Raw genomic sequence first — 27,953 nt, 5'->3', positions numbered from 1 at the left:
TTAAAATGGAAACATTTAGAAAATAGAAGGAACATTTTCCATTTGTAAATTTTTATCTTCACTCACATACTTGTTCACTATATGACTATTTCACTAAAACTGTCCCTTCAACTACTACTAAGAGTGAAAAACAGAATGTGAATGATTTATGAACTCTACAGCCTTTAAAAGAAGTTTTTTTTTTACAAACTTGCAAAAAAAGTTTTTACAAAACTTGTAAAATAAAATACTAAATATAAATACTGACTCGTTTTATATTTCTGAATTTTAGTAAAAAACAATAATGAGAATTGAGAACAGAATAGTGGAGACCAAGACACTTGTAATACAGGGTAACCATTGGGAACTTTAAGAATTTAGGTGCCAAAATCTTTAAAATAATGTCCTAATGCAGTTGACCCTTGAACAACGTGGATACAAAACACACAGGTCCACTTATACACAGATATTTTTCAGTAGTAAATACCACGGTATTACACAGTCCACTGGCTGAATCCACAGATATAGAGGAACCTCAGATATGGAGGTTATACGTTATACACAGATTAATCCCCATGCTGTTCGAGGGCCAACTGTATTTCTATGCACATTATTTAAAATGGGATCAAACAGAAAAGTCTGAAATGCTTTCGGAGGTAAAATAAAACTACACACACACTTGTCTTCTGGATTATTCAGAGTTTAAAAAAAAAAGCTACACTAAAATGATCATTTGGATGAGGATTACAATGATATATATGATTTCCTATATCATTTTAAGGAGACACTACAATAAAATTACTATATGTCAGTTGAACTCTTTCTAGTTAGGGTAAATAGAATGTTTCTTATCAACGGAGTAGGGTAAAACCTCATTGAAAAAGGAATTATTTCACAAAAGTAAACTCATTAGGTAACTGGATCTAATGTCAATTAAAAAAAATTAGTCATTTATTTGATAGGCACTAGACTTCTTTTGTTTTCATTTTTCACTTTTGTTTTTTATTGAAATATAATTGACAGAGAACATATTAGTTTCAGGTGTACACCATAATGATTTGAGATATATATATATATATATATATATGAAAATGATCACCACAATAAGTCTAGTTAACATCCACCCCCACAGAGTTACAATTTTTTGGTGTGTGATGAGAACTTTTAAGATCTTAGCAACTTCATCCTTTTCCTATCTTTTAAAATAAAACATTCAGAATACAATCCAACATTTTCTTGATGATTTCAGAGTCTACTTCAATATTTCATCACTTGACAACTCTAAGTCTGCAAACTTGCCCTTTACTTTTAGCAAGGGAGAAAAAAAAACCCTGCTAGTATCTCTAAATGCCATGATGGTGCAACAGAGTATTACCACTGCAGAAAAGAAAAACAGTGCTCCAAGAGGTGTTATTAACTTGTTTAAATTATACAGAGCAATGTGGCTTCCATCACAGCTACTCATCAAGCTAAGACAGTGGTTCTCAAACTTGAGTGGGCATCAGATGCACCTGAGGGCTTATAAAATACAGCTGGCTTGTGTTTTTAATAACCACCCCCAGAGTTTCAGATTCAGTAGGTGTAGCCTGGGGGCCTAATAATTTTCATTTTAAACAATTACCCATGTGGTGCTGATCCTATAGTTGGGGATCACATTTTGAGAACCATTGGGCTAATCCAGTGGTTTTTCCATCCTTATCTGTCTTCTCTGTAGCATCTGATGATGTTAAAATTTCCTCCTTCCCTGGTGGTGCAGTGGTTAAGAATCCGCCTGTCAATGCAGGGGACACGGGTTCGATCCCTGGTCTGGGAAAATCCCACATGCCACGGAGCAACTAAGCCCGTGCGCCACAACTACTGAGCCTGCGCTCTAGAGCCCGTGAGCCACAACTACTGAAGCCTGCGGGCCTAAAGCCCGTGCTCTGCAACAACAGAAGCCACCGCAATGAGAAGCCCATGCACTGCAACGAAAAGTAGCCCCCTCTCGCCGCAACTAAAGAAAGCCCACGTGGCAAAGGAGACCCAATGCAGCCCCCCTGCAAAAAAAATTTCCTCCTTCTAGAACTTGCAATCTCTTTTTAATGGTACTACAGGTATTTAGGCAGCTTTGGGACTACCACTAAATATTAGTAATTCTTAGGGTTCCACCCCTAGTACCCTCATGTTCTCTTTGATCAGTGTCACTCTCTTCCCCTTGGCTTCAACAACATAAATAAGTAGTTTTCAAAACTTCTTAGACTCTAAGAGGATTCAAGGTGTCGAGAAGCTCTGGGAACATGGTTCTTCTACTTTCTTCCCCACCTTCAAAATCAGCTCTTCATCCTGTATTCTGTCTTAATCAACAGCACCTTCATCAACCTAGTTGCACAAATCAGAATTATTCTGGACCCTTCTTTTTTTTTTTCTTTTTTACCCCACACCATTCAGTTGGTCATTAAGTTGCATCAATTCTACCTTCTAAATAGCTCTTGATTCTGGTAATTAATTTCTCTACCTCCACTTCCAGAAAGTGATTAATTCACTGGTCTGAATCCAATAGCCTTCCTAGTGTATTTCTACTTTGACTCCTCCCATCCATTCTCTGCAATGCAGTTATAGGATCTTTCTAAACTAAAAGGATAATTATGCCATTCCCTACTTAAAACCCTTTAGTGATTCCTCACTGCTTTTAGGATAAAATCCAAACACCTTGGCATGACTGAGTTCCTTCACGATCTGGTCTGTTTACCTCTCCAGACTCATCTCTCAACATTGGCCTTTTATTTCTGTACTCTAGCCATGCAAGCTATCTTCAAATTCCAGAACACGAATTTGCTCATGGCTCTATAACTAGAACCCCTTCTTCCTTGGGCTATTATGCCCATTCTTTTGGGTGGCGAACTCAGCCTGCAAACTGACTGACACTTCAGAGGTTCTCCTAGCTTCCCGACCATCAGTCTGGGTGGGCCACTCCAATTATTTTCATAATACCATGTTTATGCATAGATCACAGCCTTCATCTCATTATATTTTAATTACTGATTTATTTTTTATTTATTTTTTTGTGGTACGCGGGCCTCTCACTGTTGTGGCCTCTCCCGTTGCGGAGCACAGGCTCTGGACGTGCAGGCTCAGCGGCCATGGCTCATGGGCCCAGCCGCTCCGCGGCATGTGGGACCTTCCCGGACCGGGGCACGAACCCGTGTCCTCTGCATCGGCAGGCAGACTCTCAACCACTGCACCACCAGAGAAGCCCCGATTTATTTTTTAATCTATTTCTTCCTCCACCTAATGTCCCTCCCCCCACCTCGCAAATTTACACAAAGTACATTCAAAAGGCAGAATAGTTCAGTGGAAAAGGCATAGAACTTTATTTGGGTTCAAGTCCTACCTCTGTCTCATAACTCTAATATATGATGTTAGCCAAGTAACAAAGCCAAAGAAAACTAAAACGCAGAAGGGATTTATGCAATCACTTTGTGATTTTGTGCATATGGTTTTACATTTTTGGTCTGTTACTTCATTTGTACAACAGGTGTTAGACTAAATGTTCTCCAAAGTGCCTTTCAACTCTAAGATCTTATGGCTATGATTATCAGCAGTATCCTGGATAAAAGAAATTTTAAAGATCTCTTAGAGTCATGCAAATATAGTATCATAAATATTTGAAGCTACAGGACTGAAGTAAATTGTCAGGTTACTTAATTGCACAGATTCTTTTCAAAGTCCACTAGGATTTTTCAGATTTTATTTTCTTTCATTTAGAAAAGGATAAGAAAAAAATTCTGTTGTATATCAGCAAAAATAGTCCTCTCATCTTTAAATCTGATTTTAAGAGAAATGTTTTATGATGTTATTGTTCCTGAATTGTCACCAGTTCGTGTAGTTTCACTCCTATGAATTCAAACAATATTCTATCTGTGAAGAGAGGTCTTTCTTATAAAGCATCAGCACTGATTTTTGTTTCTATAAGGTAGAGAACAAACAGTAACTTTTGCTCACAACAGATGGAAATAATATATAATGCTCAAGATAAATACAAATAAAATTAAACTCATGGCACTTTAAACAACAACAACAAAAAATCTGATCTCAAGCAGTAACAACTCATTCTTTCTTTACTTTCAAGGACTCTATTTAAGTAACAACTCATTCTTTCTTTACTTTCAAGGACTCTATTTAAGGCCTCAAAATAAGTAGCAAAATATGCAGAGGAAATTTTTGTATATTCCAGCTGAAACTGTAAAAAGGGGAAACTATGCATGTAAATATGTTACTGATTGCTTTGAATATACCAACTAGATATCTCAATTCTAAAATAATGGTAATAATTATACTAATATTATTTATAACACATTTTATTTCACAGAGCACTTTTCTGATCCTCATAAAAATCCTGTGAGATAGAAAGGATGTTATCTCCACTTGACAGATGAAGAAACCGAGGTAAGTGAATTTGCCAAGTCACCGAGTTTTAGGATGTCAGAGCCAGAACTATTAACATGTTATTAATTTATATACCATCAGAATCCAGCATTTAGTGGATACTTAATAAATGTGTGGCAAATGAATTAATCTAAATTTTCTGGTTCCTAGAGTCCAGTGTTTCTTTCATTAGCAGCTTTATTAATTCTTCAGTTGCTAGGATAGGTCTGCAGTTGCTAGGATAGGTCTGCAGCTGAGTCAAATAAAATTACTAACCTCAAAGCAACAATGTTACTTAATGGATGCAATTTAGATAGTCAGACCTTCTGGGTTGAAAACAAACAGAATTTTATTTTTGCTACTTTTCACCTTAACATTTCATAGGAATATATATAAAATAACCATATTGAATAGAATAAATAAGCTCATATTAATGTAATTAATAGATAAGCTCATATTAATGTAATTAGCATAAAGTGAATACAGTAGTCCCTCAGTATTCTGGGGACACGGGGTTGGTTCCAGGATTTGTGTGGATACAACATTTCACCTCAAATATGTAGTATTTGCAGATAACATCTACACAGTCTCCTGTATACTTTAAATCATCTCTGGATTACCTACAATACCAAATACAATGCAAATGCTATGTAAATAGTTGTAAATGCAACGTAAATGTTATGTAATAGTTGCTGGTACAGGACAGCTTCAAGTTTTGCATTTTGGAATTTTCTGGAATTTTTAAAAAAATATTTTCAATCTACACTTCGCTGAAATTGAGATGCAGAGCCCACAGATGTGGAAGGCTGACTACTCAAAGTTGCAGCAATTACTGTTGTTGAAATTATGACATTGATTTTAAATAATCAAAAATAGTTTACCTGTGGCGCAAGGAGAGGTAGCCTAATATAAGCCAAAAGTTTACTGAGATCTTTCCGTCTCTCTTCCAAATCATGACGGACCCAAGTAAGAAGTGCATTCAATATCGTCTCCTCACTAGGAATGTTCATGTCATCACTGGCCAAGAGCTTTGCAATTTCACTGGCTGGTAATAACACAAATTCCTGGTTTCGAATTACTTCCATGAAATGTTCCTAGAGGGAAAAAGAGCATATAATTGATATTGTTTCTTCTGTCCATCACAGTTTAAAAGAAACTAAACATTTTTTAATTAGATGCCAAACACAGTTTATACTTCAGCCCTTCCTTACAAATGTATTATTGCCTGCAAGGGAAAAAACACAGCAGAAAATAACATTTAAACTGTAATTATGTTGTTAAAATTCTTATTTCTATGTAAGTAGAATTAAAGCTTTGTATCATTTATTACAATTAAAAAATAAATTTGGGACTTTTAGGCATTGCTTTGCTCAAGTTAGGAAATAGTTTTGGCAAGTCTTTCAAAGGAAGATAGAAAAAATGACATAGACACTTTGTATGATTAACATCAAAAGTGAGTTTAGATTTGTGGTGCAGAAGATTTTGGCCAAGAGGGGAGTGAAATACCTGGGTGAGAATGAAGTTATTTCTCTTACCCAGAAATGGCCTCTAGGGTGGCTAAATTTCCCAAGACCATTCTGAACCACGGAAGTCTTCTCAGACTGCCTGGGAAGAGAATGTGTCCTTAGAGCTATCCATGAGCCAAACTGGCCTTTAAAAGTATTTTAATATTATTTATAAGACCACCAAGGATTTTAGGTCTGATTTGAAAACTTTAATTTCTTCTTACCTGATTTATGTACAAAGTTCTTTTGGTCTCATAGGAAAAACAGCCAAAACAAAAATGTTGACCTACAGTACACTGGGACTCCAGAGCCTTAGACTGAAGATGACTCAGTTCTGGCTACATTCTAGAATCAGCCTCTTTATAATTTGAAATGGAAGATAAAAATGCCCTTAGATAACTTTTACTAGGCTATTATGCTAAACAATCTAAAGAGAAGAGAAATAGTCTTCTGTTGTAAAAGGTTACAAGTCTTAATGCATGGGCTGCTTACACAGTTATAATACAAACGCAAATGCTACAAGTATTGTCCCTTAATGTTTTTCTTATGCTTCTTAACGTACTATGGCTGTCTCAGCATACAGTTTTAATAAAAAAAGCTAAGGCTGTTTAAATCAGAGCTATTTAAAAATAGCTCAAGATATTTAAATTAGAGCTAGAGATAAGGACTATCAACAATTATCTTCTATATTAAGATGAGAATTGTATTTTCCATATAGCATCCAGTAACCCAAGTTAGGTACTGATCTAAGATATATCTTGGGTTGACATTTCACTCCTTTCCAAGAAATTCTTAAGAGGAAAACCATACATGAATAATTAACTACATTCAATTGCCTCAATTCATCATGATTTGTTAAAGATGCCCAAATGAATCTGTTTTAATATGACTGATTATCATTTTTCAGAAATATATTTTAATAAAACCTCAGGGCTGGAATGGCTTCAAGCAAATTGTACTACTCAATTGTATACCGACATTATAAAATGATTTGGTAACACACAGCAAGAGCTATAAAAATGCTGAAGCTCTCAACTCGTAGTTATACCACAAGTAGTTTAATCCTTAGTAAATAATTCACAAGAGGGGGAAGAAAAAGCTGATGCTTCTCTAATGGTGCTTCTTTGTATTATTATTTATAATAGTAAAAAAATGGGAAATAGCCTAAATGTCCAGCTCTAGGGGGTTGTAACTCAATTGGCTATTATTCAGGCATTAACAATTTTAGGGACAAAGACCACATAGATAAATGGAAAGATATTTATTATATAATGTTAGATGAGATTCTGAAGAAGTCAAAATAATATACATTTCTAATTGTTCAAAAGTATAGTGTGTAGCACAGTCAACAGTTATACAACACTGAAGTAACTACTGCCATACTTTCAAATGGAATTAATTGCATTTTATCAATGAGAAAAAGATTATATAAATATTCATTTAATTAATAGTTTATTTGTTGATATATCTATTTCAGAACAATGCCCATTCCATTCTGGTATAATTTGTATTAAGTGAAAATGGAGTTTTTCAATACCTTATAGAAATACTACTGAACTCAAGCTTAAACACAAAGTGCTTTTCAAAAGTATTAATTTGGTTTTGAAGCAAGTATTTTAGCAAAATTCAATGTTTTTTACAGGTTTTCTAGAACAAGAAACAAAATTTAAAATTGTAAAATCAAATGTTTGTATTTATTTTATCAATCCACAATAACACTCAATATTTGTAATGACATAACCAGTCTTAAGATTTTTTTTGTAGAGGTTACATGATGTCTTCCAGGTCACGTTCAGTGGCAGTCAGAACAAGAACAGAAGTTTCCAGATTTCAGGATTACAAGAAGGAACTTTTCATCCTTTTCTATTTGTATTCGTGCAGGATGAGTGAACATCCCAAGTATGTGCACTATTTGCTAATTGTGACAGTTGATTTCACTCTGTGGCATTGTGCTTACTTCATATTTTAAATCCATTTTACGATACAAACAGCTATCATGCTACCAAACACTTGCTAGCATTATGCTCTTTCCTCCTTTGGAAGGAAATTTCAAGCACATGAAATTACTGAGGGATTTATTTAAATTGAAGACTGAATTTTGCTATACATTTTGATTCAGTTCCCACAGCAACAACTCAAATCACACAACCTGCCTCTAAATTACTTATTGTTATTAGAATTCAATTTCACATCTCTGTTGAAACTGAATAATGTCAAATAATGGCCTTGGGGAGAAAAAAACTACCACAACTAACTGGCTATGAAAATAGCTTTATAAACATCGAGCTAATTTAAATTTAATTTATATCTAAGCCTTAAAGGAGCAACTGTGCCTCTACTGTAAAGAATAGCAATGACCTAAGTGCATACAAATGTTTGCATGTGAATAAAACTCCTTCTTAGGTAAGAGATATTACGTAAATTATGTAATGATTACAAAGGAAAAAATCCACCTTTATTTTATTTATATTTATGTTATTCAAAAAAATATTTGAACCTGAGCTGTAAAAGTTAAACTAAGAAATCTACAGGGAAGAATAAAGACTGGGGGGGAAGATACTTCAACCACTGGAGGGCAGACAGCAGAAGCAAGAAGAACTACAGTCTTGCAGCCTGTGGAACGAAAACAACATTCACAGAAAAACAGACAAAATGAAAAGGCAGAGGACTATGTACCAGATGAAGGAACAAGAAAAAACCCCAGAAAAACAACTAAAAGAAGTGAAGATAGGCAACCTTCTAGAAAAAGAATTCAGAATAATGATAGTGAAGATGATCCAGGACCTCGGAAAAAGAATGGAGGCAAAGATCGAGAAGATGCAAGAAATGTTTAACAAAGACCTAGAAGAATTAAAGAACAAACACCTAGAAGAATTAAAGAACAAACAAACAGAGATGAACAATATAATAACTGACATGAAAAATACACTAGAAGGAATCAATAGCAGAATAACTGAGGCAGAACGGATAAGTGACCTGGAACACAGAATGGTGGAATTCACTGCCGCAGAACAGAATAAAGAGAAAAGAATGAAAAGAAATGGAGACAGCCTAAGAGACGTCTGGGACAACATTAAATACACCAACATTTGCATTATAGGGGTCCCAGAAGGAGAAGAGAGAGAGAAAGGACCCAAGAAAATATTTGAAGAGATGATAGTCGAAAACTTCCCTAACGTGGGAAAGGAAATAGCCACCCAAGTCCAGGAAGTGCAGCGAGTCCCAGGCAGGATAAACCCAAGAAGAAACATGCCAAGACACATAGTAACCAAATTGACAGAAATTAAAGACAAAGAAAAATTATTGAAAGCAGCAAGGGAAAAACAACAAATAACATACAAGGGAACTCCCATAAGGGTAACAGCTGATTTCTCAGCAGAAACTCTATAAGCCAGAAGGGAGTGGCATGATATACTTAAAGTGATGAAAGGGAAGAACCTACAACCAAGATTACTCTACGCAGCAAGTATCTCATTCGACAGAGAAATCAAAACCTTTACAGACAAGCAAAAGCTAAGAGAGGGCTTCCCTGGTGGTGCAGTGGTTGAGAGTCTGCCTGCTGATGCAGGGGACATGGGTTCATGCCCTGGTCCGGGAAGATCCCACATGCCGTGGAGCAGCTGGGCCCGTGAGCCATGGCCATTGAGCATGCATGTCCGGAGCCTGTGCTCCTCAACAGGAGATACCACAACAGTGAGAGGCCCATGTACCACCAAAAAAAAAAAAAAAAAAAAAAAAAAGCTAAGAGAATTCAGCACCACCAAACCAGCTCTACAACAAATGCTAAAGGAACTTCTCTAAGTGGGAAACACAAGAGAAGAAAAGGACCTACAAAAACAAACCCAAAACAATTAAGAAAATGGTCATAGGAACATACATATAGATAATTACCTTAAATGTGAATGGATTAAATGCTCCAACCAAAAGACACAGGCTTGCTGATTGGATATAAAAAGAGACCTATATATATGCTGTCTACAAGAGACCCACTTCAGACACATACAGACTGAAAGTGAGGGGATGGAAAAAGATATTCTATGCAAATGGAAATCAAAAGAAAGCTGGAGTAGCAATACTCATATCTGATAAAATAGACTTTAAAATAAAGAATGTTACAAGAGACAAGGAAGGACACTACATAATGATCAAGGGATCAATTCAAGAAGAAGATATAACAATTATAAATATATATGCACCCAACACAGGAGCACCTCAATACATGACGCAACTGCTAACAGCTATAAAAGAGGAAACAGACAGTAACACAATAATACTGGGGGATGTTAACACCTCACTTACACCAATGGACAAATCATCCAGACAGAAAACTAATAAGGAAACAAAAGCTTTAAATGACACAACAGACCAGATAGATAAGGTACTTGTAGGACATTCCATCCAAAAACAGCAGATTACACTTTCTTCTCAAGTGCACACGGAACATTCTCTAGGATAGATCACATCTTGGGTCACAAAACAAGCCTCGGTAAATTTAAAAAAACGGAAATCATATCAAGCATCTTTCCCAACCAGAACGCTAGAAGATTAAAAACAAATCACCAGGAAAAAAACGTAAAAAGCACAAACACATGGAAGCTAAACAATACGTTACTAAATAACCAAGAGGTCACTGAAGAAATGAAAGACAAAATCAAAAAATACCTAGAGACAAATGACAAAGAAAACATGACAACCCCAAACCTATGGGATGCAGCAAAAGCAGTTCTAAGACGGAAGTTTACAGCAACACAATCCTACCTCAAAAAAACAAGAAGAATCTCAAATAAACAATCTAACCTTACACCTAAAGGAACTAGAGAAAGAAGAACAAACAAACCCGAAGTTACTAGAAGGAAAGAAATCATAAAGCTCAGAGCAGAAATAAATGAAATAGAAACAAAGAAAACAACAGCAAAGATCAATAAAACTAAAAGCTGGTTCTTTAAGATAAACAAAATTGATAAACCTTTAGCCAGACTCATCAAGAAAAAGAGAGAGGGGACTCAAATCAACAAAATTAGAAGTGAAAAAGGAGAGGTTACAATGGACACCACAGAAATACAAAGCATCCTAAGAGATTACTACATGCAACTCTATGCCAATAAAATGGAAAACCTGGAAGAAATGGACAAATTCTTAGAAAGGTACAAACTTCCAAGACTGAACCAGGAAGAAACAGAAAATGTGAACAGACCAATCACAAGTAATGAAATTGAAACTGTGATTAAAAATCTTCCAACAAACAAAAGTCCAGGACCAGATGGCTTCACAGGTGAATTCTATCAAACATTCAGAGAAGAGCTAACACCTATCCTTCTCAAACTCTTCCAAAAAATTGCAGAGGAAGGAACACTCCCAAACTCATTCTATGAGGCCACCATCACCCTGATACCAAACCAGGAAAAGATACTACAAAAAAAGAAAATTACAAATATCACTGATGAATATAGATGAAAAATCCTCAACAAAATACTAGCAAACAGTATCCAACAACACATTAAAAGGATCATACACCACGATCAAGTGGGATTTATCCCAGGGATGCAAGCATTCTTCAATATATGCAAATCAACCAGTGTGATACACCATATTAACAAGTTGAAGGAGAAAAACCATATGATCATCTCAATAGATGCAGAAAAAGCTTCTGACAAAATTCAACACCGATTTATGATAAAAACTCTTCAGAAAGTGGGCATAGAGGGAACCTACCTCAACATAATAAAGGCCGTATATGACAAACCCACAGTCAACATCATTCTCAGTGGTGAAAAACTGAAACATTTCTTCTAAGATCAGGAAAAAGAAAAGGGTGTCCACTCTCACCACTGTTATTCAACATACTTTTGGTAGTTTTAGCCACGGCAATCAGAGAAGAAAAAGAAATAAAAGGAATCCTAATTGGAAACGAAGTAAAACTGTCACTGCACATGACATGATACTATACATAGATGATCCTAAAGATGCCACCAGAAAACTACTAGAGCTAATCAATGAATTTGGTAAAGTTGCAGGATATGAAACTAATGCACAGAAATCTCTTGCATTCCTATACACTAACAATGAAAGATCAGAAAGAGAAATTAAGGAAACAATCTCATTCACTATTGCAAAAAAAGAATAAAATACCTAGGAATTAACCTATCTAAGGAAGTAAAAACCTGTACTCAGAAAATTACAAGACACTGATGAAAGAAATCAAAGACGACACAAACAGATGGAGAGATACACCATGTTCTTGGTTTGGAAGAATCAATATTGTGAAAATGACTCTACTACCCAAAGCAATCTACAGATTCAATGCAATCCCTATCCAATTACCAATGGAATTTTTTACAGAACTAGAACAAAAAAATTTTTAAATCTGTATGGAGACACAAAAGACCCCAAATAGCCAAAGCAATCTTGAGGGAAAAAAATGGAGCTGGAGGAATCAGACTCCCTGACTTCAGACTATACTACAAAGCTATAGTAATCAAGACAATATGGTACTGGCACAAAAACAGAAATATAGATCAATGGAACAGGATAGAAAGCCCAGAGATAAACCCATGCACCTACGGTCAACTAATCTGTGACAAAGAAGGCAAGGATATACAATGGAGAAAAGACAGTCTCTTCAATAAGTGGTACTGGGAAATAAGAATGAAATTAGAACACTCCCTAACACCATACACAAAAATAAACTCAAAATGGATTAAAGACCTAAATGTAAGACTGGAAACTATAAAACTCTTAGAGAAAAACATAGGAAGAACACTCTTTGACATAATTCACAGCAAGATCTTTTTTGACCCATCTCCTAGAGAAATGGAAATAAAAACAAAAAGAAACAAATGGGACCTAATGAAACTTAAAAGCTTTTGCACAGCAAAGGAAACTATAAACAAGACGAAAAGACAACCCTCAGAATGGGAGAAAATATTTGCAAACGAATCAACGGACAATGGATTAATCTCCAAAATATATATACAGCTCATGCATCTCAATATTAAAAAAACAAACAACCCAATCCAAAAATGGGCAGAAGACCTAAACAGACATTTCTCCAAAGAAGACATACAGATGGCTGAGAGGTACATGAAAAGATGCTCAACATCACTAATTATTAGAGAAATGCAAATCAAAACTACAATGAGGTATCACCTCACACAGGTTAGAATGGGAGTCATCAGAAAATCTACAAACAACAAATGCTGGAGAGGGTGTGGAGAAAAGGGAACCCTCTTGCACTTGAAATTTTGGTGGGAATGTAAATTGATACAGACACTATGGAGAACAGTATGGAGGTTCCTTAAAAAACTAAAAAAAGAATTACCATATGACCAAGCTATCCCACTACCAGGCATACATCCTGAGAAAACTATAATTCAAAAAGACACATGTGGGCTTCCCTGGTGGCGCAGTGGTTGAGAGTCTGCCTGCTGATGCAGGGGACACGGGTTTGCGCCCCGGTCCCGGAAGACCCCACATGCCATGGAGCGGCTAGGCCCGTGAGCTGTGGCCGCTGAGCCTGTGCGTCCGGAGCCTGTGCTCCACAACGGGAGAGGCCACAACAGTGAGAGGCCCGCATACCGCAAAAAAAAAAAGACATATGCACCCTAATGTTCATTGCAGCACTATTTACAATAGCCAGGTCATGGAAGCAACCTAAATGCCCATCGACAGACGAATGGATAAAGAAGAAATAGTACATATATACAATGGAATATTACTCAGCCATAAAAAGGAACGAAATTGGGTCATTTGTGGAGACGTGGATGGACCTAGAGACTGTCATACAGAGTGAAGTCAGAAAGAGAAAAACAAATATCATATAGTAACATATATATGTGGAATCTAGAAAAATGGTACAGATGAACTGGTTTGCAAGGCAGAAATAGAGACAGAGATGTAGAGAACAAAAATATGGACACCAGGGAGGGAAAGAGGGTGGTGGTAGGATGAATTAGGAGATTGCGATTGACATATATACACTAATATGTATAAAACAGATAAGTAATAAGAACCTGCTGTATAAAAAATAAAATTCAAAAAACAACAAACAAACAAACAAAAATTTAAAGAGGGTACCAGTCTCCTTAAAAAAAAAAAAAAAAGGCTTGGCGGGGGGGAATATTTCAAAGGACCTAATTTAAAAGATGTTAAGCTAATATGATGCTAGGTCTGTACAGTACTGCCCTGTCTACACAATCTCTATTTTTTCACTTGAAACACTTTGACATCATAAATAAGAAACATTTCTAAGAAGCGATTACACCACGGGGAGAATAAAGGTTCTGCTTTTGCCTGAGTGCTTTTGCTCACTCACATAGATCACTCTGTTGAACAGAGTAAATCTAAATAATGATGATGATGACATCATTTATTGACTGGGTATACTATGTATCAATCACTGTTTTAAGTGCTAAACTTCTATTAACTCATTTAATCCTCACATTAAGCTCATGAAGTAAGCAGAATTAATCTTCCTCATAGTTACAAATATCTATTCTTATAATTTTTTCCAAATCTCTATTTCTCTAGTAGAAGATTCCTAAAGTACTGTTCAATCCCTTCACCTACAAACCAATTCAATGGAAGGAAGGGGGATGGAAGAGAGGGTAGACAAAAAAATATCTCCTAAATGATGACTAAATCAGTAACATGGATAATGATATATGTGTATGTGAATGTTCACATTCTTTCTTCTCTCAGAAGCCATATTGCCCTAAATGAAGCATTTAAAGCAAAAATTTCAATCACTGCCCAGGTGTGAAGACCCACGTGTAGTAAGATGGTCGTTCCTTAAAAATCCACACACCTCCGTTCCCCAAATCCTTCTACTATTAAGATGGTGGAGGCTGGTCCCAACAGTATGCCCTCAACATGCCCTTATTTTCTTGCTGTCCTAGATCAATCTATATCCATTATCCTCCAAGCTTCTGAATCACAACCCCCTGTGTTTTACTTTGAGCACATAATTTGCTACAATTAATAAGAACATTTTTCTATGTAGCTAAAGACACTTCTAACGTATAGTCAGATTTATCCTTAATAAAAAGTCTCCCTTTCATCCTCCTATCTTCTGTACTAATACTGCACCAATACACTACAATCACTATCACCAACTTCCAACAGTATGTGGACAATTCTGAAATTCATCCATGTGCTACAAAATAAACTGTCTGGGGGAAATCCTGCTTTAAAAAGCAGCAGATCTGAAAATCTTGAATGGAATAGTCCTAGGCTACCACTCTGCCTCTTACTGGCTATAATAACTTAAGGCTTGACTCATAAATCCAGGAGAAATATTACTTGATGTTTTTTCCTCATAACTCAATGAAAATATGACAAACTACACAGTGAGCCTGAACCTCAAGACATATGGCAGAGCCATGGGAAGACAGCAACATGTAGATAAGCCTGCAACAATAAGGAATAAAGCAAAGAGCATATACCTTCTTGCTTTTCAAAAAATACATACCATAGTATAATTGTGAGCCACTTTATGCAAATCTGTACAACCTTGAGCATCAGCAAAAGAACGGATTCCAAGACAGTTGGATGGGTGAAGCTGTTTCATTAAAAACTTACAGCATGCTTCCACAACCTGTGAAAGCTGAAGAAGGCAAGCTGTAGATAACAGGCACTCAATATTATCTTCTTTTAATTCAAGGCGGCCTTAATGATAAAAAGAAATTCCATTAACTATGGAATTATATTAACTTTAGTTTATAAGGTAATTGGTGTTAACAGTAATAATTCTAAACAAGAGCTCATTACATGCATTCCAGACATAGATGATTTAAGACATTCCAAAAAGAAAAAAAAGTACTAAACATGAAAAAAAACTATTAGCACTTTGTGACTTCTGCTAAAATTTAAAAATTAATAGCTTGTTTCCAGAATTTTTAAAGAATGATTTAATTAGTAATATATCTATTACATATAACTAAAATTTTAAATGCAATAATTAAAAAACATAACTCATCAAATTATTATATTAACATTTAAAAATATCATTCAATAGCTTAATTATGATAACCATTTTAAAGGTTCTAATATAGAGATTTTAACCTATATACATACCACCAGGGGTGGTGATTATAACAGCAGAATTAACTGTTAGCTAAGGCAGGCTTTATTAAAAGCAGAAATCTGAAATCTAATAATACAACTTACATTTAAGAAGTTTTAAATTCAGATTTTCAGATTACCTGTATATGCATACTGAATCAAGGACCATAGTGAATTCGGTTCTACACCTTCCATTTTTATTTCTTCTTGCCTTGCTTCCCTGACATCATTAGTAAACATGGCAGCAAAATAATCTGAGACAGAAGAGAGCACCAATCTAAGAACATATTAGAAGAAAAGCAACAAATCAGTGACAACATCAAAGCTGATGTTCATTAGTAAATGCTACTGCTTTCTTTTTCCTTATTTTTCTTTTCCTTTTTAAAAAAAATTTTGTTACCCATAGAGAGTGTTTGGTACTGAGAAATGCATTTTAAGTTTGACCAATTGCTTTATGCTCTAGCTCCTTCCTTTGAGTAACAAATTACCATTACTGAAAATTTTCTGCTGACATAAATGATTTACTCATTCACTACTTAAATATCCCTTTTTAACATCCTGAAAAAAAAGCTACAAGCTCACAGCATTAAACTGATGGTAAAAAAAAATGGGGGGAAGAATGTAAAGGTTCTTCTTTTTATCACTTTTGAAAATAATCTAAGTTTTGTTTTAATTGTAGAGGTAGTCAATATATGGAAGACATTTGAGACTAGTTTTAGGTTATTTAAAAAAAATATTTATTTATGTATTTGGCTGCACCAGGTCTTCATTGCCACATGTGGGATCTTCGTTGCGGCATGTGGGATCTTTTAGTTGTTGGCATGCAAACTCTTAGTTGCAGCATGTGGGATCTAGTTCCCTGACCAGGGATCAAACCTAGACCCCCTGCATTGGGAGCACGAGTCTTAGCCACTGGACCACCAGGGAAGTCCCTAGCAGGTTATTTTTAAACTTCATGATTTTTAAATTATTATAGTATATTATAATGCTTGTATTTTGTAATAAAATTATATCATTATCACAATACAAAGCTATACTTTGTATTTTGTTATAATACATTATTATATATTAGGTATGTCTCTGTCCAAATTATTGATAGTCACATATTAAGCAAAAATAGGTTATAAATGTATGTATTTGAAACGTGCATTTTTCATTTGATAATATGTCTTGAAGATATTTTCCATATCAGCACACTTACACAGATTTACTTTATTCATTTGTTAAAGAAGTAGAAATTATGATACAGATAATAGTTGAAGCTCTCTCTATGCTCCTCTCTAATTCCCTTCACCTCTCTCCCCAGGAGGGCACTGCTGAATCCTACGGTTTGCCAAACTGCTCTCCAAAGAGCTGTGCCAGTTTAGTCTAGCACCAGCACTGCATAAGAGTTAACCTTTCCCCACAATATTGTCGATGTCAAAATTTTGGCCACCTGCAAGGTGTTAAATGGCATCTCATTGTTGTTTTAATTTTCATTCACCTGACTGTTAGTGAGGTTGAAGGTGTTTTCAAATGTTTTTTGGCCATTCAGGTTTCTTCTTCTGAGAACTGCCCATTCATTCAGTTATTCACTGAACAAATAATAATGCACACCTAATAAATACTGGGCACTGTTCTAAATACTTGAGATGTATTAATACCTTCTCTTATGGAGTCTTATATTCTACTGGGAGACAAATACCCAGCAGAAGTAAATTCTATAGTACATCAAAAAGTGATAAGTGCCATGGGGAAAAAAGCAGGGTAAGGGCAAATGGGGAGTGGGTTTAAATAGGTGGTCTCATGGGAAGGTGACACTTCAGAAAAGACTTGAAGGAGGTGCAGGAGTTAGTCGCTATTTGGGAACAGCATTCAGGCAGAGTAGCAGCCCGTGCAAAAATCCAAAGGCAGAAGCGGCATGCCTGCCACATGCAAGAGACCACAAGGGGGTCAGTGTGGTTCAAGCAGAGTGAGAAAGGAGGGCAGAACAGTAAAGAGGTAATAGCAGGCTGGATCACATAAGCCACTGTGAGGAAATGGGCTTTCACACTGTGACATGAGGAGGCACTGGAAAGTTTGATCACAGAAGCAACCAGATCTAAGTTCCATTTTAAAGGATCACTCAGGGAGCTGTGTAGAAAATGGAATGTAGGGGGGAAAAGTGCAAACAGGGAGACTAGTTAGGAGTTTCTTGCACTGGTAATCCAGGTGAGATGGTGATGGCTTTCACAAGCATTGCAGGTAAGGTAATGAGTTTTGTTTTGTAAACAGGGAATTTGAGATGCCTGTATGAAATTCAGGTTGGAATATCTTTCTAATAAACCCATGCTCACAACATGGAATTTCTGACACAATATATAGTAGCATCTCAATAAATATATGCTGAACTGAGTAACTGAAAACTTTAAGACCAAGACCATTTTTTCTAATTTTACTTTCGCTTTGGAGGGTTTAACAAAACTTTTGGGACACAGTATTAATTAGTTTTGAAAGGTATTATAAAAAAAACCTTTGGGATCATAATGGTGATTAACACTGAACAATTAAATATGTAATTATTAGGAGAAAAATAATGAATCGTTATTTATTTAACAGCTTCCATTTCCTTTTCTTACATCAAGAAGTAATACTTCATTTCTGTTAAAGGCTTTTATTCCCTAGCACCACTGCTTTTCATATTTCTTGGAGGCAGGCAAACAGAAGTTGGAATAGATGTGGCTATTTAAAAACTCAACAGTTTTGCCACTCCATTCCACCAGCCTTTTTGTTTCTAAATACTCAAAGCTCTAATTTCTACTGAGCTTACTGAAAGTTATTTAATAGGTAGAATTAGGTGGAATGCTGCTCATAGTAGCTGAAATCTATACCAAACAATACTGATTTCAGGCTGGTATGTTTTGTTTTTATGCTTCTACAGAGGGAAAGTGATCCTTCTGGGGTCATTTAATGTGTAATAATTTCATATGCACTGTCTTCTTTGCAGAAACTCCATGAAATATACCACTTTACCAAAAGAGTCCATTGCACAATCAATTAGAACAAGTTACCTCAATATACATAATTAAAAGATCAAGGAAATATTTCACACATACAGAAATTTAGAAAACAATGACCTGTGAGCTGGAATTCTGCGATCACCAGCAACTAGAATTACATCGCATAACTGTTTGTGTCTCAAATAGTTTTCCATCTTTTTGAATGTTTGTTCAGCATGATTAAGGGCTTGGAAGAATTCATCTGATGAACATGGCTCCATAGTATGGCAGGATGATACTGTCTGACTGCTATTGGAAGTCCTGAAAAGAAAGAAAACACACATTTTGAAAAGTCGCTAACACATTAAAAATATCTTTCCTATTAAGTCCTTTTAAATCCTTCAAATGTAATAGAAGCAACGCTATCAGTCTATATTAATGAACAATCATTCATCATTTTTGCCTTTGAAAATCAAATGATGGCTCAAATCATATGTGTGTCTTGCAAACACTGTGAATGTGATACCTTCTAGTTAATAGCTACATATATTCTTTGCCTGTTCCTGAGGTCTCTTCTCTTGTCAATACGACGTCTCTGCTGAAAAAGAGCCAAACTATATTCATATTGATAGTCATAGCTCCAACATTATATTTAAGGGCATAAGAGATCTTTTTTTTTTTTTTTTTTTTTTTTGCGGTACGCAGGACTCTCACTGTTGTGGCCTCTCCCGTTGCAGAGCACAGGCTCCGGACGCGCAGGCTCAGCGGCCATGGCTCACGGGCCTAGCCGCTCCGCAGCATGTGGGATCTTCCCGGACCGGGGCATGAACCCGTGTCCCCCGCATCGGCAGGTGGACTCTCAACCACTGTGCCACCAGGGAAGCCCAAGAGATCATTTTTTGAAGGCAGAAAGGGAATTAAACTCTTTTGGAGATATAAACCCAAGCCATCCTTTATTTAAAAATGGGTTATGTTCACAGTTCATTTATAACTGTTTAGAATACAAAATATATTATAAAATTATAAATGAATTATAAATAATTATAAATTATAAATAATTATTAATAGATCATTATAAATAAATCATTATAAATCATTTGATTCTCTGACTAGTCTTCAATTGCCCAGGTAACCTATAACTTAGATTATAGCTTAAGAGAATTTGATGGCCTAACCCAGGTATCTAAAAATTATTTGAAATTTCCAAATTATAATTTGAAGAGTATTTGTTCTATATTTTCATTATGATTCATTGATGGAAATGGTGAAAAAGTGAAAAGATTGGGACTAAGAATGAAATCCTAAACCCATCCCTCTCCCCTAGATCCCTTCTCCAAGATCACTTGAATCAAGTAATCAACATCCCTTGGTTATACAATTAACTACAAAACTACCGATTATGCCGTAACTTAGTTATCATTTCTCATCAGATCTACTTTTAAGGATATAATGATTCTGATAAATGCTTTGTTGAATTAAGCCTCACTATATCTTAAGAGAATTTTCTTAATATAAATATCTAATATCTTACCAGGGACCAGCTGTCCTCTTGACCACCAACCTTACCCTCTTTGCTGATTTGTATTAGCTCTCTGGCTCCTAGGAATTCAAATTTTCTACTCCTATTTACACTCTCTGCTGAACATTTCGAACTTCTTGATTTGCTTTCAAGGCTTCAGTTGCTATCACATGTTAAATAAACATGTTATTTCAATGTGACAATTAATTCAGAGATTTTTGGGTATAGCAATCACTCCCACTGCTCCAAATGAAGGATCAAAAGAAGTGCAGGCTTCTGATTTGTAGTCTGTGGAAAAGCAAAGCTGTCCATTCACAAAAGGAACATGAAAGAGGTAGGAACAAAGCTACTCAGGCTTAAAGAGCTGCACAGCTTTCTAGCGTTTCTTGTTCTATTTTAAGAAATTTGGGACCTTGCACATACAATTTTAATAATGGAAGAATTTACTTAAAAAAAGAATTTGCTGCATATCCAGACAACTGTAGAACCTAGGTATCAGAACCATTATACACAGAATTTTTACATCTAGAAGGAACCTATGTAGTCATTTAATTCAACCCCCTTATTTTGCAGATGAGAAAATTTTGAGGCCCCAAATGGCTCAAAGTGATCAACCAAGGACATACAGGTAGCTGGATACAAAACCAGGGATCAGGAGGCATTCAGAATGTTGGTCAAATCACTCACAAAGGAATGGAAATTTTTGCTTACCTTTACCTTAAGGCATTAGTGAGTGCAAGGACCAAGGGTATGAAGGGAGAATGATAGTACAATATGAATGAGGATAATTTAACAATAACAACAACAACAAAAGACATGAGAATTCAGGATCTTAGACAAAAGTCTACTGCTCTGTTACTGCCCCTTAGCTAGGGTTAAGACAGCAAGAGTCTCTTAGTTTTCCATGGGGCAGAGATAATATCTCTATCTCTGGCTAATCAAAGGTTTTTAATACTCTGGCTCTGTGTAATTTATAATGTCATTACTTTCTTACTATTTCTTTTCCTATTATGTGTTTTGGTTTGGAAGCTTGAATTGGAGAGGTATGGGGTAGTGATTAAGAGCATTTTAGGAAGGTTCTAGAACTGTGCTGTCCAATATAGTTAGCTACTAGCCCCCATGTGGCTTTTTTTTTTTTTTTTTTCTGTACGCGGGCCTCTCACTGTTGTGGCCTCTCCCGTTGCAGAGCACAGGCTCCGGACGCGCAGGCTCAGCGGCCATGGCTCACGGGCCCAGCCGCTCCGCGGCATGTGGGATCTTCCCGGACCAGGGCACGAACCCATGTCCCCTGCATCGGCAGGCAGACTCTCAACCACTGCGCCAACAGGGAAGCCCCCCATGTGGCTATTTTAATTAAGAAAATAAAATAAAAAAGTTCTTTAGTTGAACTAGTCATGTTTCAAATGCTCAAGTAGCCCCATGGGGCTAGTGGCTGCCAGATTGGATGGTGCAGAGATAGAACATTTCCATCATTGCATAAAGTTCTATTGCATAGTGCTGATTCAACTCTGTTACTATGTATCTGGACGAGTTATTTAACTTCTCTAAGTCTTACCTCCAATAGCAATACAGGAATAAGTAATACATAGTATTTTCTTTTAGAGGATACTTCATGGGAGGATTATTAAATGAATGCATAATCCTAGCACAGAAAAAGTACACAATCAAGGTAAATAAACTCCTATTAGTAGATCCTTGCTTTTCAAAGGCCAATGGGAAGGCCTGTAATCTCAGTCTTTTGTCTTATACAATGTTGTTTGTTTGGTTGTCTTCCTAAAAAACGATCGCCAACATTATCAATTTTTATAACTAAATTTCCTGATTCCTAATTAAAATGGCCTTTAACAAACCCAGTAGACATCCTAACCCACAATATAAACATCTGGGAATAGGCCATTTATGGAGCATTTAAAACATATTTCTCTGTGATTCCTACTAGATCTTTACATGGTGACAGAGGAAATATATCTAACATTTCTGCTTAGTTTTATATCTTTGATGTTACTAAGATGGTAAGTCATATTTCAAAGAATTGCACCATGAGATCATTCAAATCTTTTGTAACAGACGTTCACTGTAATGAACTCTACATTGCTGGATATTTCCAGGCTACCGGGAAACATTTAATTTTTAGCTTATTGTCCCTCTGCAGTAGGCTATGAATTTGTAAGTCAGAAAATGCCTAAACATAGAAAAGAGGCAAGTATCAAACAAATCAAGTCACCAACTATTTATAGAGTAACTCCTGAGATGCATTATTGCACCAGTTGTTAGAAACTGGGGATGCAAAGAAGGTATGATTTTTTTCTTTTAGTGAAGGGACTTAGAATTTGAAGACTTAAGTTTTATAAAGTGGAAAAAAGTAAACAGCAACACTAATACTTGCAATTCTTCAGATTTCACACATCTGTGCGCACACAATATGCACCATGGCCAATACTATCTTTTTATTAGAAACTATTTAGATTTCCTCACTATCATCACCAGAACTTGCATTAGGCTTTCTTAATGGAGTAATTTTTCAAAAAGAAGTTTTAAAAATCACTTCACAAGAATTATACTGTATATGATTTTGCGTAGAAAACAAAGCTGCATTGAAACTCTTAAGTGGTCTGTTGGCTCACTCCCCAGGTAAGTGATAAGCTGCCTCATAGCTTCTGGCATTCAGAATTCATGCTTTTGCCAAAGTGCAGATTACTATATCATGAATCTTTTGACATCTTTTACACATATTCAAAGTCACAAATGTAAAATAAGAATGTAAATTGCTTAGTGCAGGCTAGCAGTCTCTAAAAATATTTTTATGCATATCCTTTTCAGTATACTTTTAAGCATGTGCCCCAATATATGGATATTTATGAGTTTATAAAAGATATACATATGTCATTGTACAATTATTATTTACATTATAAAATAGAAAAAGAATAGATTTAAAAAATAAAATGTAAATAAACATTCTAGTATATATACATATAATTACCATTTCTCCAACAGATCATCTTGTACATCCCCAATTGGAACGTAACTGCGATCAGAATTTACAGAAAGGAAAGATCAGTATGGGCTGGTGATCGGAAAGGCAACAAGCAGCAGGTGAGATCTGAAATACATCTTAAGGTTTAGATGAGCAAGGAGGAAGAGAAGTTGGGGTTTTCTCTTTTAAGGAGAGGACAAGGCAGGTGCATAAAGAGAAATGGCAAGAGGCAAAGAAAAAGAATACATTCACCTCTTCCCTTCTCAAGAGAAATACTTTTTCATTTTGGAATTTAAGGAGTTCTCTGCTGGTCCTGCAGTCAGAATATCTGTGGTGAAAAGAGTCAAATGTTGTTTATATAAGAATCAGATTTTCTTAAACAATAACCAGTGTGAAGGAGAAGGGCCAGTGGGCCCTCTCATACAATGCTGCTGAGAATTAAAAGAGGATTAACGTTCCTGAAATAACTTTGAGAATACAGATCAAAAACCCTAAAAACGTGCACACCCTTGGGACTTTATCCAGAGGAAATGGTCATCTGTATGTAGAGATCTAACTATGGGGACGGGGTTATCACAGGTTGTTTCTAACAAGAAAATACTGGAAACAATCTAAATTCCAAAAAAATTCGAATATTGGTTAAATAACCAAAAGGTATGTCTGTGCAAGGGAGAATGATGCAGCCATTCAAAAAGATACAGGAGAACATTTAATGACATAGCAAGCTGTTTTACTGGACACTGCTTTTGCCTATCCAGGATTCTTTCTATGGTAACAGACCCATCTCGACCTTTTGGGAAACCACACATACCCTACCTCAGTTCACAGGGCTTGGGCAGAGTTGAGTCTTCCCCCTGGGCAGAGGTGAGCAAGCAGCTGAGGCCTGGCCAACAAGAGTATCATATCTTCTGGTTATAATGATTGATTTGGGTGGACATAAGATCCAAAGAAAACCAATGAGAGTCCATTTCAAGATGTTTGTTGGTACTCTTGGAAAAGAGTCACTCTCTTCCCATTGAGGAGGTTAAGCTGATAAAAAGTAAACTTGGAGCTACTAGTGGCTTTTTGCTACCACAAAGAAAGCCTGCCTAAGGAAATGCCATCACAAAGGAAAACAGATTCTAAAGAGGGGGAAAAAAAGGATTTCTGGTGTTATTTGAGTATCTGGATTCATCATGTCTAAAGTTGTTTGAGTTTTTATTTACTTATGTGAATCAAAATGTTCTAGTTTTCTGGGCTTCCCTGGTGGCGCAGGGGTTGAGAGTCCGCCTGCCGATGCAGGGGACACGGGTTCATGCCCCGGTCCGGGAAGATCCCACATGCCGCGGAGCGGCTGGGCCCGTGAGCCGTGGCCACTGAGCCTGCGCGTCCGGAGCCTGTGCTCTGCAACGGGAGAGGCCACAACAGTGAGAGGCCCGCGTACAGGGAAAAAAAAAAAAAAAAAAAAATAAGTTCTAGTTTTTGCTTGTCAGTTTGAGTTGGGGCTTCTGCCTTTTTTGACCAAAGGAGTCTTAATTTTATATTTACATTAGGGCAAAAAAGGTTACAAAATAGTATGTACAATAAGATTCAGATTTTTATTCTAAAAATATATTTTTATTCCATACTTACCTAAAATATACTGGAAGGATACTTCCTCAAATTGTTAATGGTTATTATTTTGGGGTGGCAGGGTAATTTGTAATTTTTGTTTTTCCATTTTTGCTTATCTCTATTTGCTCACGTCTCAGTGGTAAAAATAGTAAATAATATGGGAAAAAACTCATTAAAAAATTAGATCCAAAGATTCCGAAGAGTTCTATCCAGCTGTCCTCACCTCTTGCACCCTGTTGATTTTAACCTCCAAACCATTCTTCACATCTACCACAGTAATGAGTTTTAGCTGGACACATGGCTACCCAGGCAGAGACCACAGCTGCGCCTCCTCCTTTGCTACTAGTCGTGGCCATGTGATTAGGTTTTCAACAATGGCACGTGAGCAGAAATGATATATGCAACTTGTGTTATTTGCTTAATGTCCTCCCTTTTCTTTCTTTGGTCCTTCCCATAGGCTAGAATGCAGAGGGGAGCTGAGGAAGCTTTGACCATAAAGAAATAATAACACCCTACAGGATGGAGAAACAATATAGAAGGAATCTGGGTCTCTGAGGGAACCTGTGTAGCAGAGCTACCTGTCTGCCCTGGGTCACTTCCCCATTTGTTAGGTGACAGAGAAATAAACTTCTATTTTATTTGAGCCACTATATTTCTGAATCTCTCTGTTATATTATCTTAGCCTATTCTCTACTAATATATTCCCTAAAGTTAAATGGCCAAATTATATGGCTCTGTGCATGAGTGATTATGTGGTGTGTGTATGTGTGTGCATGTGTATCATTGTTTTCATGCCTAATATATCTAATTCTAAAAATGTAAAACTTCACTATCCAGTTCCAACTAGATGAAAATAAAATATAAGCAATAAGTGTCATAAAAGGTTCTTTTGCCTTAAAAATCTGGACTTATAAATACCAGTTGTGCAACTGTAATGCTCAACATTTCTCCTAAGCTGATTCTTTCTAGGAACTAACATGATTCCAATAAATTCCTATTCTGTTTAAACCAGCCAATTTCAGTTGCTTAAAACTAAGAACACTGATTGATACAGTGTACAGACAGGCTTTAGAGGGCTCACGAATTCCTTGAACCCCATATGAGCCCCATATGAAATATTTAACACACACATGTGCACATACGCACATGTATGTGCACACACACATACAGACGGTTTTCTGGGGAGAGTTTCCATGGCTTATGTCAAGGGAATCCATGATATGACTTGGGCATACACATTGTGTATTGCATACACAATGCAATACATCCTTCCCAGATACAAGTACAATATAGTTGAACTTCTTTGCCATCTCTGGAAGCAAAATTTTTTTCATGTGGAAACATATAAGATTTTAATTTTAAAGTAAACCAGAATTAATAGAATGGTTCAAACAAGGAGATATAGAGACAACCTAAAGAGGGTCAAGAAAAAGGAGATAGCACTTGAGAAACGGTATTTTATGAAGATAACCCCTTGTTGGGAGAGGAGAAGGACCTAAATGCCTTCAAGATGAGTCAAAGAATAGCAAATCAACTGACAAAGTATAGAAGAGTTCAAGGGTATGTGCAGTTGAAACACAGAGTAGCAAACAATGGATAAGACAGATCGGATGACTGTGGGTAAAGGGTTGTGGGTCGAGAGATTATACCTGTATGCCAGCCAGGGTTGGCTTTTTCAAGAACCAGGCTGAGAAAATTAGTTGAGGAGAGAAAGTGAAACTGGAGAGACTGAATCATTAACTGTTATGTTGATCCAAGTTGAACTCAGTGATTAAATGAATAGTCACAGAGAACTGCTTACTGGTATGTGTGCATGAAATCTACATGTTAATCATTTGGGTTCAAAATGCAGCTATTTCCAAGTGATCAAGGTCAATATCAACAGTGATAAGTTAGATTGATGATATGTATCTTTGATATGATGTGCTGAAAATGGTACTTTACCTTTGTGGTTTTCCTCCTTAAAACTCATTAACCCCCACCTAAGCATGAGAAAAATATCAGACAAATCCCAACTGAGTAAGACATTCTACAAAACACCTGACCGCTACTCCCCAAACTGCTAAGGTCATCAAAAACAAGGAAAGTTTGAGAAACTGTAACAGCCCAGAGGAGCCTAAGGAGATATGATTAAATGTAACTGGTATCATGGACTGTAACAGATAAAAGGACGTTAGGACGTTTTCTGTAACAGAAAAAAGGAAATTAAGGAAATCTGAATAAAGTATGGGCTTTAGTTAATAATAATGTATCATACTGGTTTAACAGTAACAGATACACCATATTAATATATTAGTAATAGGGAAAACTGGGTGTGGGATATAAGGAACTCACCATACTATCTTTGAAATTTTCCTGTAAATCTAAAACTATTGTAAAAATATAAACTTTAGTTTTTTAAACGCGGTTTCATTTTACTTACTAATCTTGAGCAAGTTACTTACCCTTTCTGTGCCTCATTGGCCCCATCTCTACAATTAGAATGATAATAATAGCAATCTAACTCAGAAATTTGTGAAGACTAAATGAGGTAATATAGTACTAAAATGCTTAGAACAGTGTCTCACAGATAGCAAGTCCCCAATCAATATTAGCTATTATAATTTTTGGATATTTGTATAGAAGTATTTTATACATATTGACTAAAAGTAGTCTGATATATAAAATATTAAACCCTAACTTTATAAACAAAGGTTGTTTATAATGAAATTATAATGAAAATATAAATAATGAAAATTTCTCCAATATGTCAATATTACATAATTTCAAAATTGGCAAATCCAGTAAAGTGTAAACCGTGTTTAAGCTATGGTCACATGGTGAGCCACTATGTAAACCTGGCTGGCCCTGGTGAAAATTCATCCTGAGTTAAAGTCATTGGAACCTACTGCTCACATAGGTCACAACAGTTACTTAGGGTTTAAAATTCCTCATGGTATAGAAACCAAAGTTTTTTATTTTAT

General features: G+C 36.1%; 1 protein-coding gene across 1 annotated transcript in view; it reads right to left on the bottom strand.

The window, feature by feature from the left end:
• KLHL5 (kelch like family member 5) overlaps nucleotides 1-27,953 on the bottom strand; it is a 75,280-nt gene that overhangs the window by 24,201 nt on the left and 23,126 nt on the right. Inside the window, exons 3-6 of the mRNA XM_082838067.1 lie at nucleotides 19,043-19,225; nucleotides 16,088-16,224; nucleotides 15,355-15,551; nucleotides 5,265-5,477 (exon numbers count right to left, since the gene is read on the bottom strand). Coding sequence (XP_082694193.1) covers nucleotides 5,265-5,477; nucleotides 15,355-15,551; nucleotides 16,088-16,224; nucleotides 19,043-19,225 — 730 coding nt within the window. The remainder of the gene's footprint in view (nucleotides 1-5,264; nucleotides 5,478-15,354; nucleotides 15,552-16,087; nucleotides 16,225-19,042; nucleotides 19,226-27,953) is intronic.

This window comes from Leucopleurus acutus (genome assembly GCF_964270905.1).
Source record: "Leucopleurus acutus genome assembly, chromosome: 4".
In the NCBI taxonomy this organism is placed as follows: Eukaryota; Metazoa; Chordata; class Mammalia; order Artiodactyla; family Delphinidae; genus Leucopleurus; species Leucopleurus acutus.
Note: the sequence above shows the minus strand (reverse complement) of the source record. Positions and strands in the feature narration are given on the sequence as shown.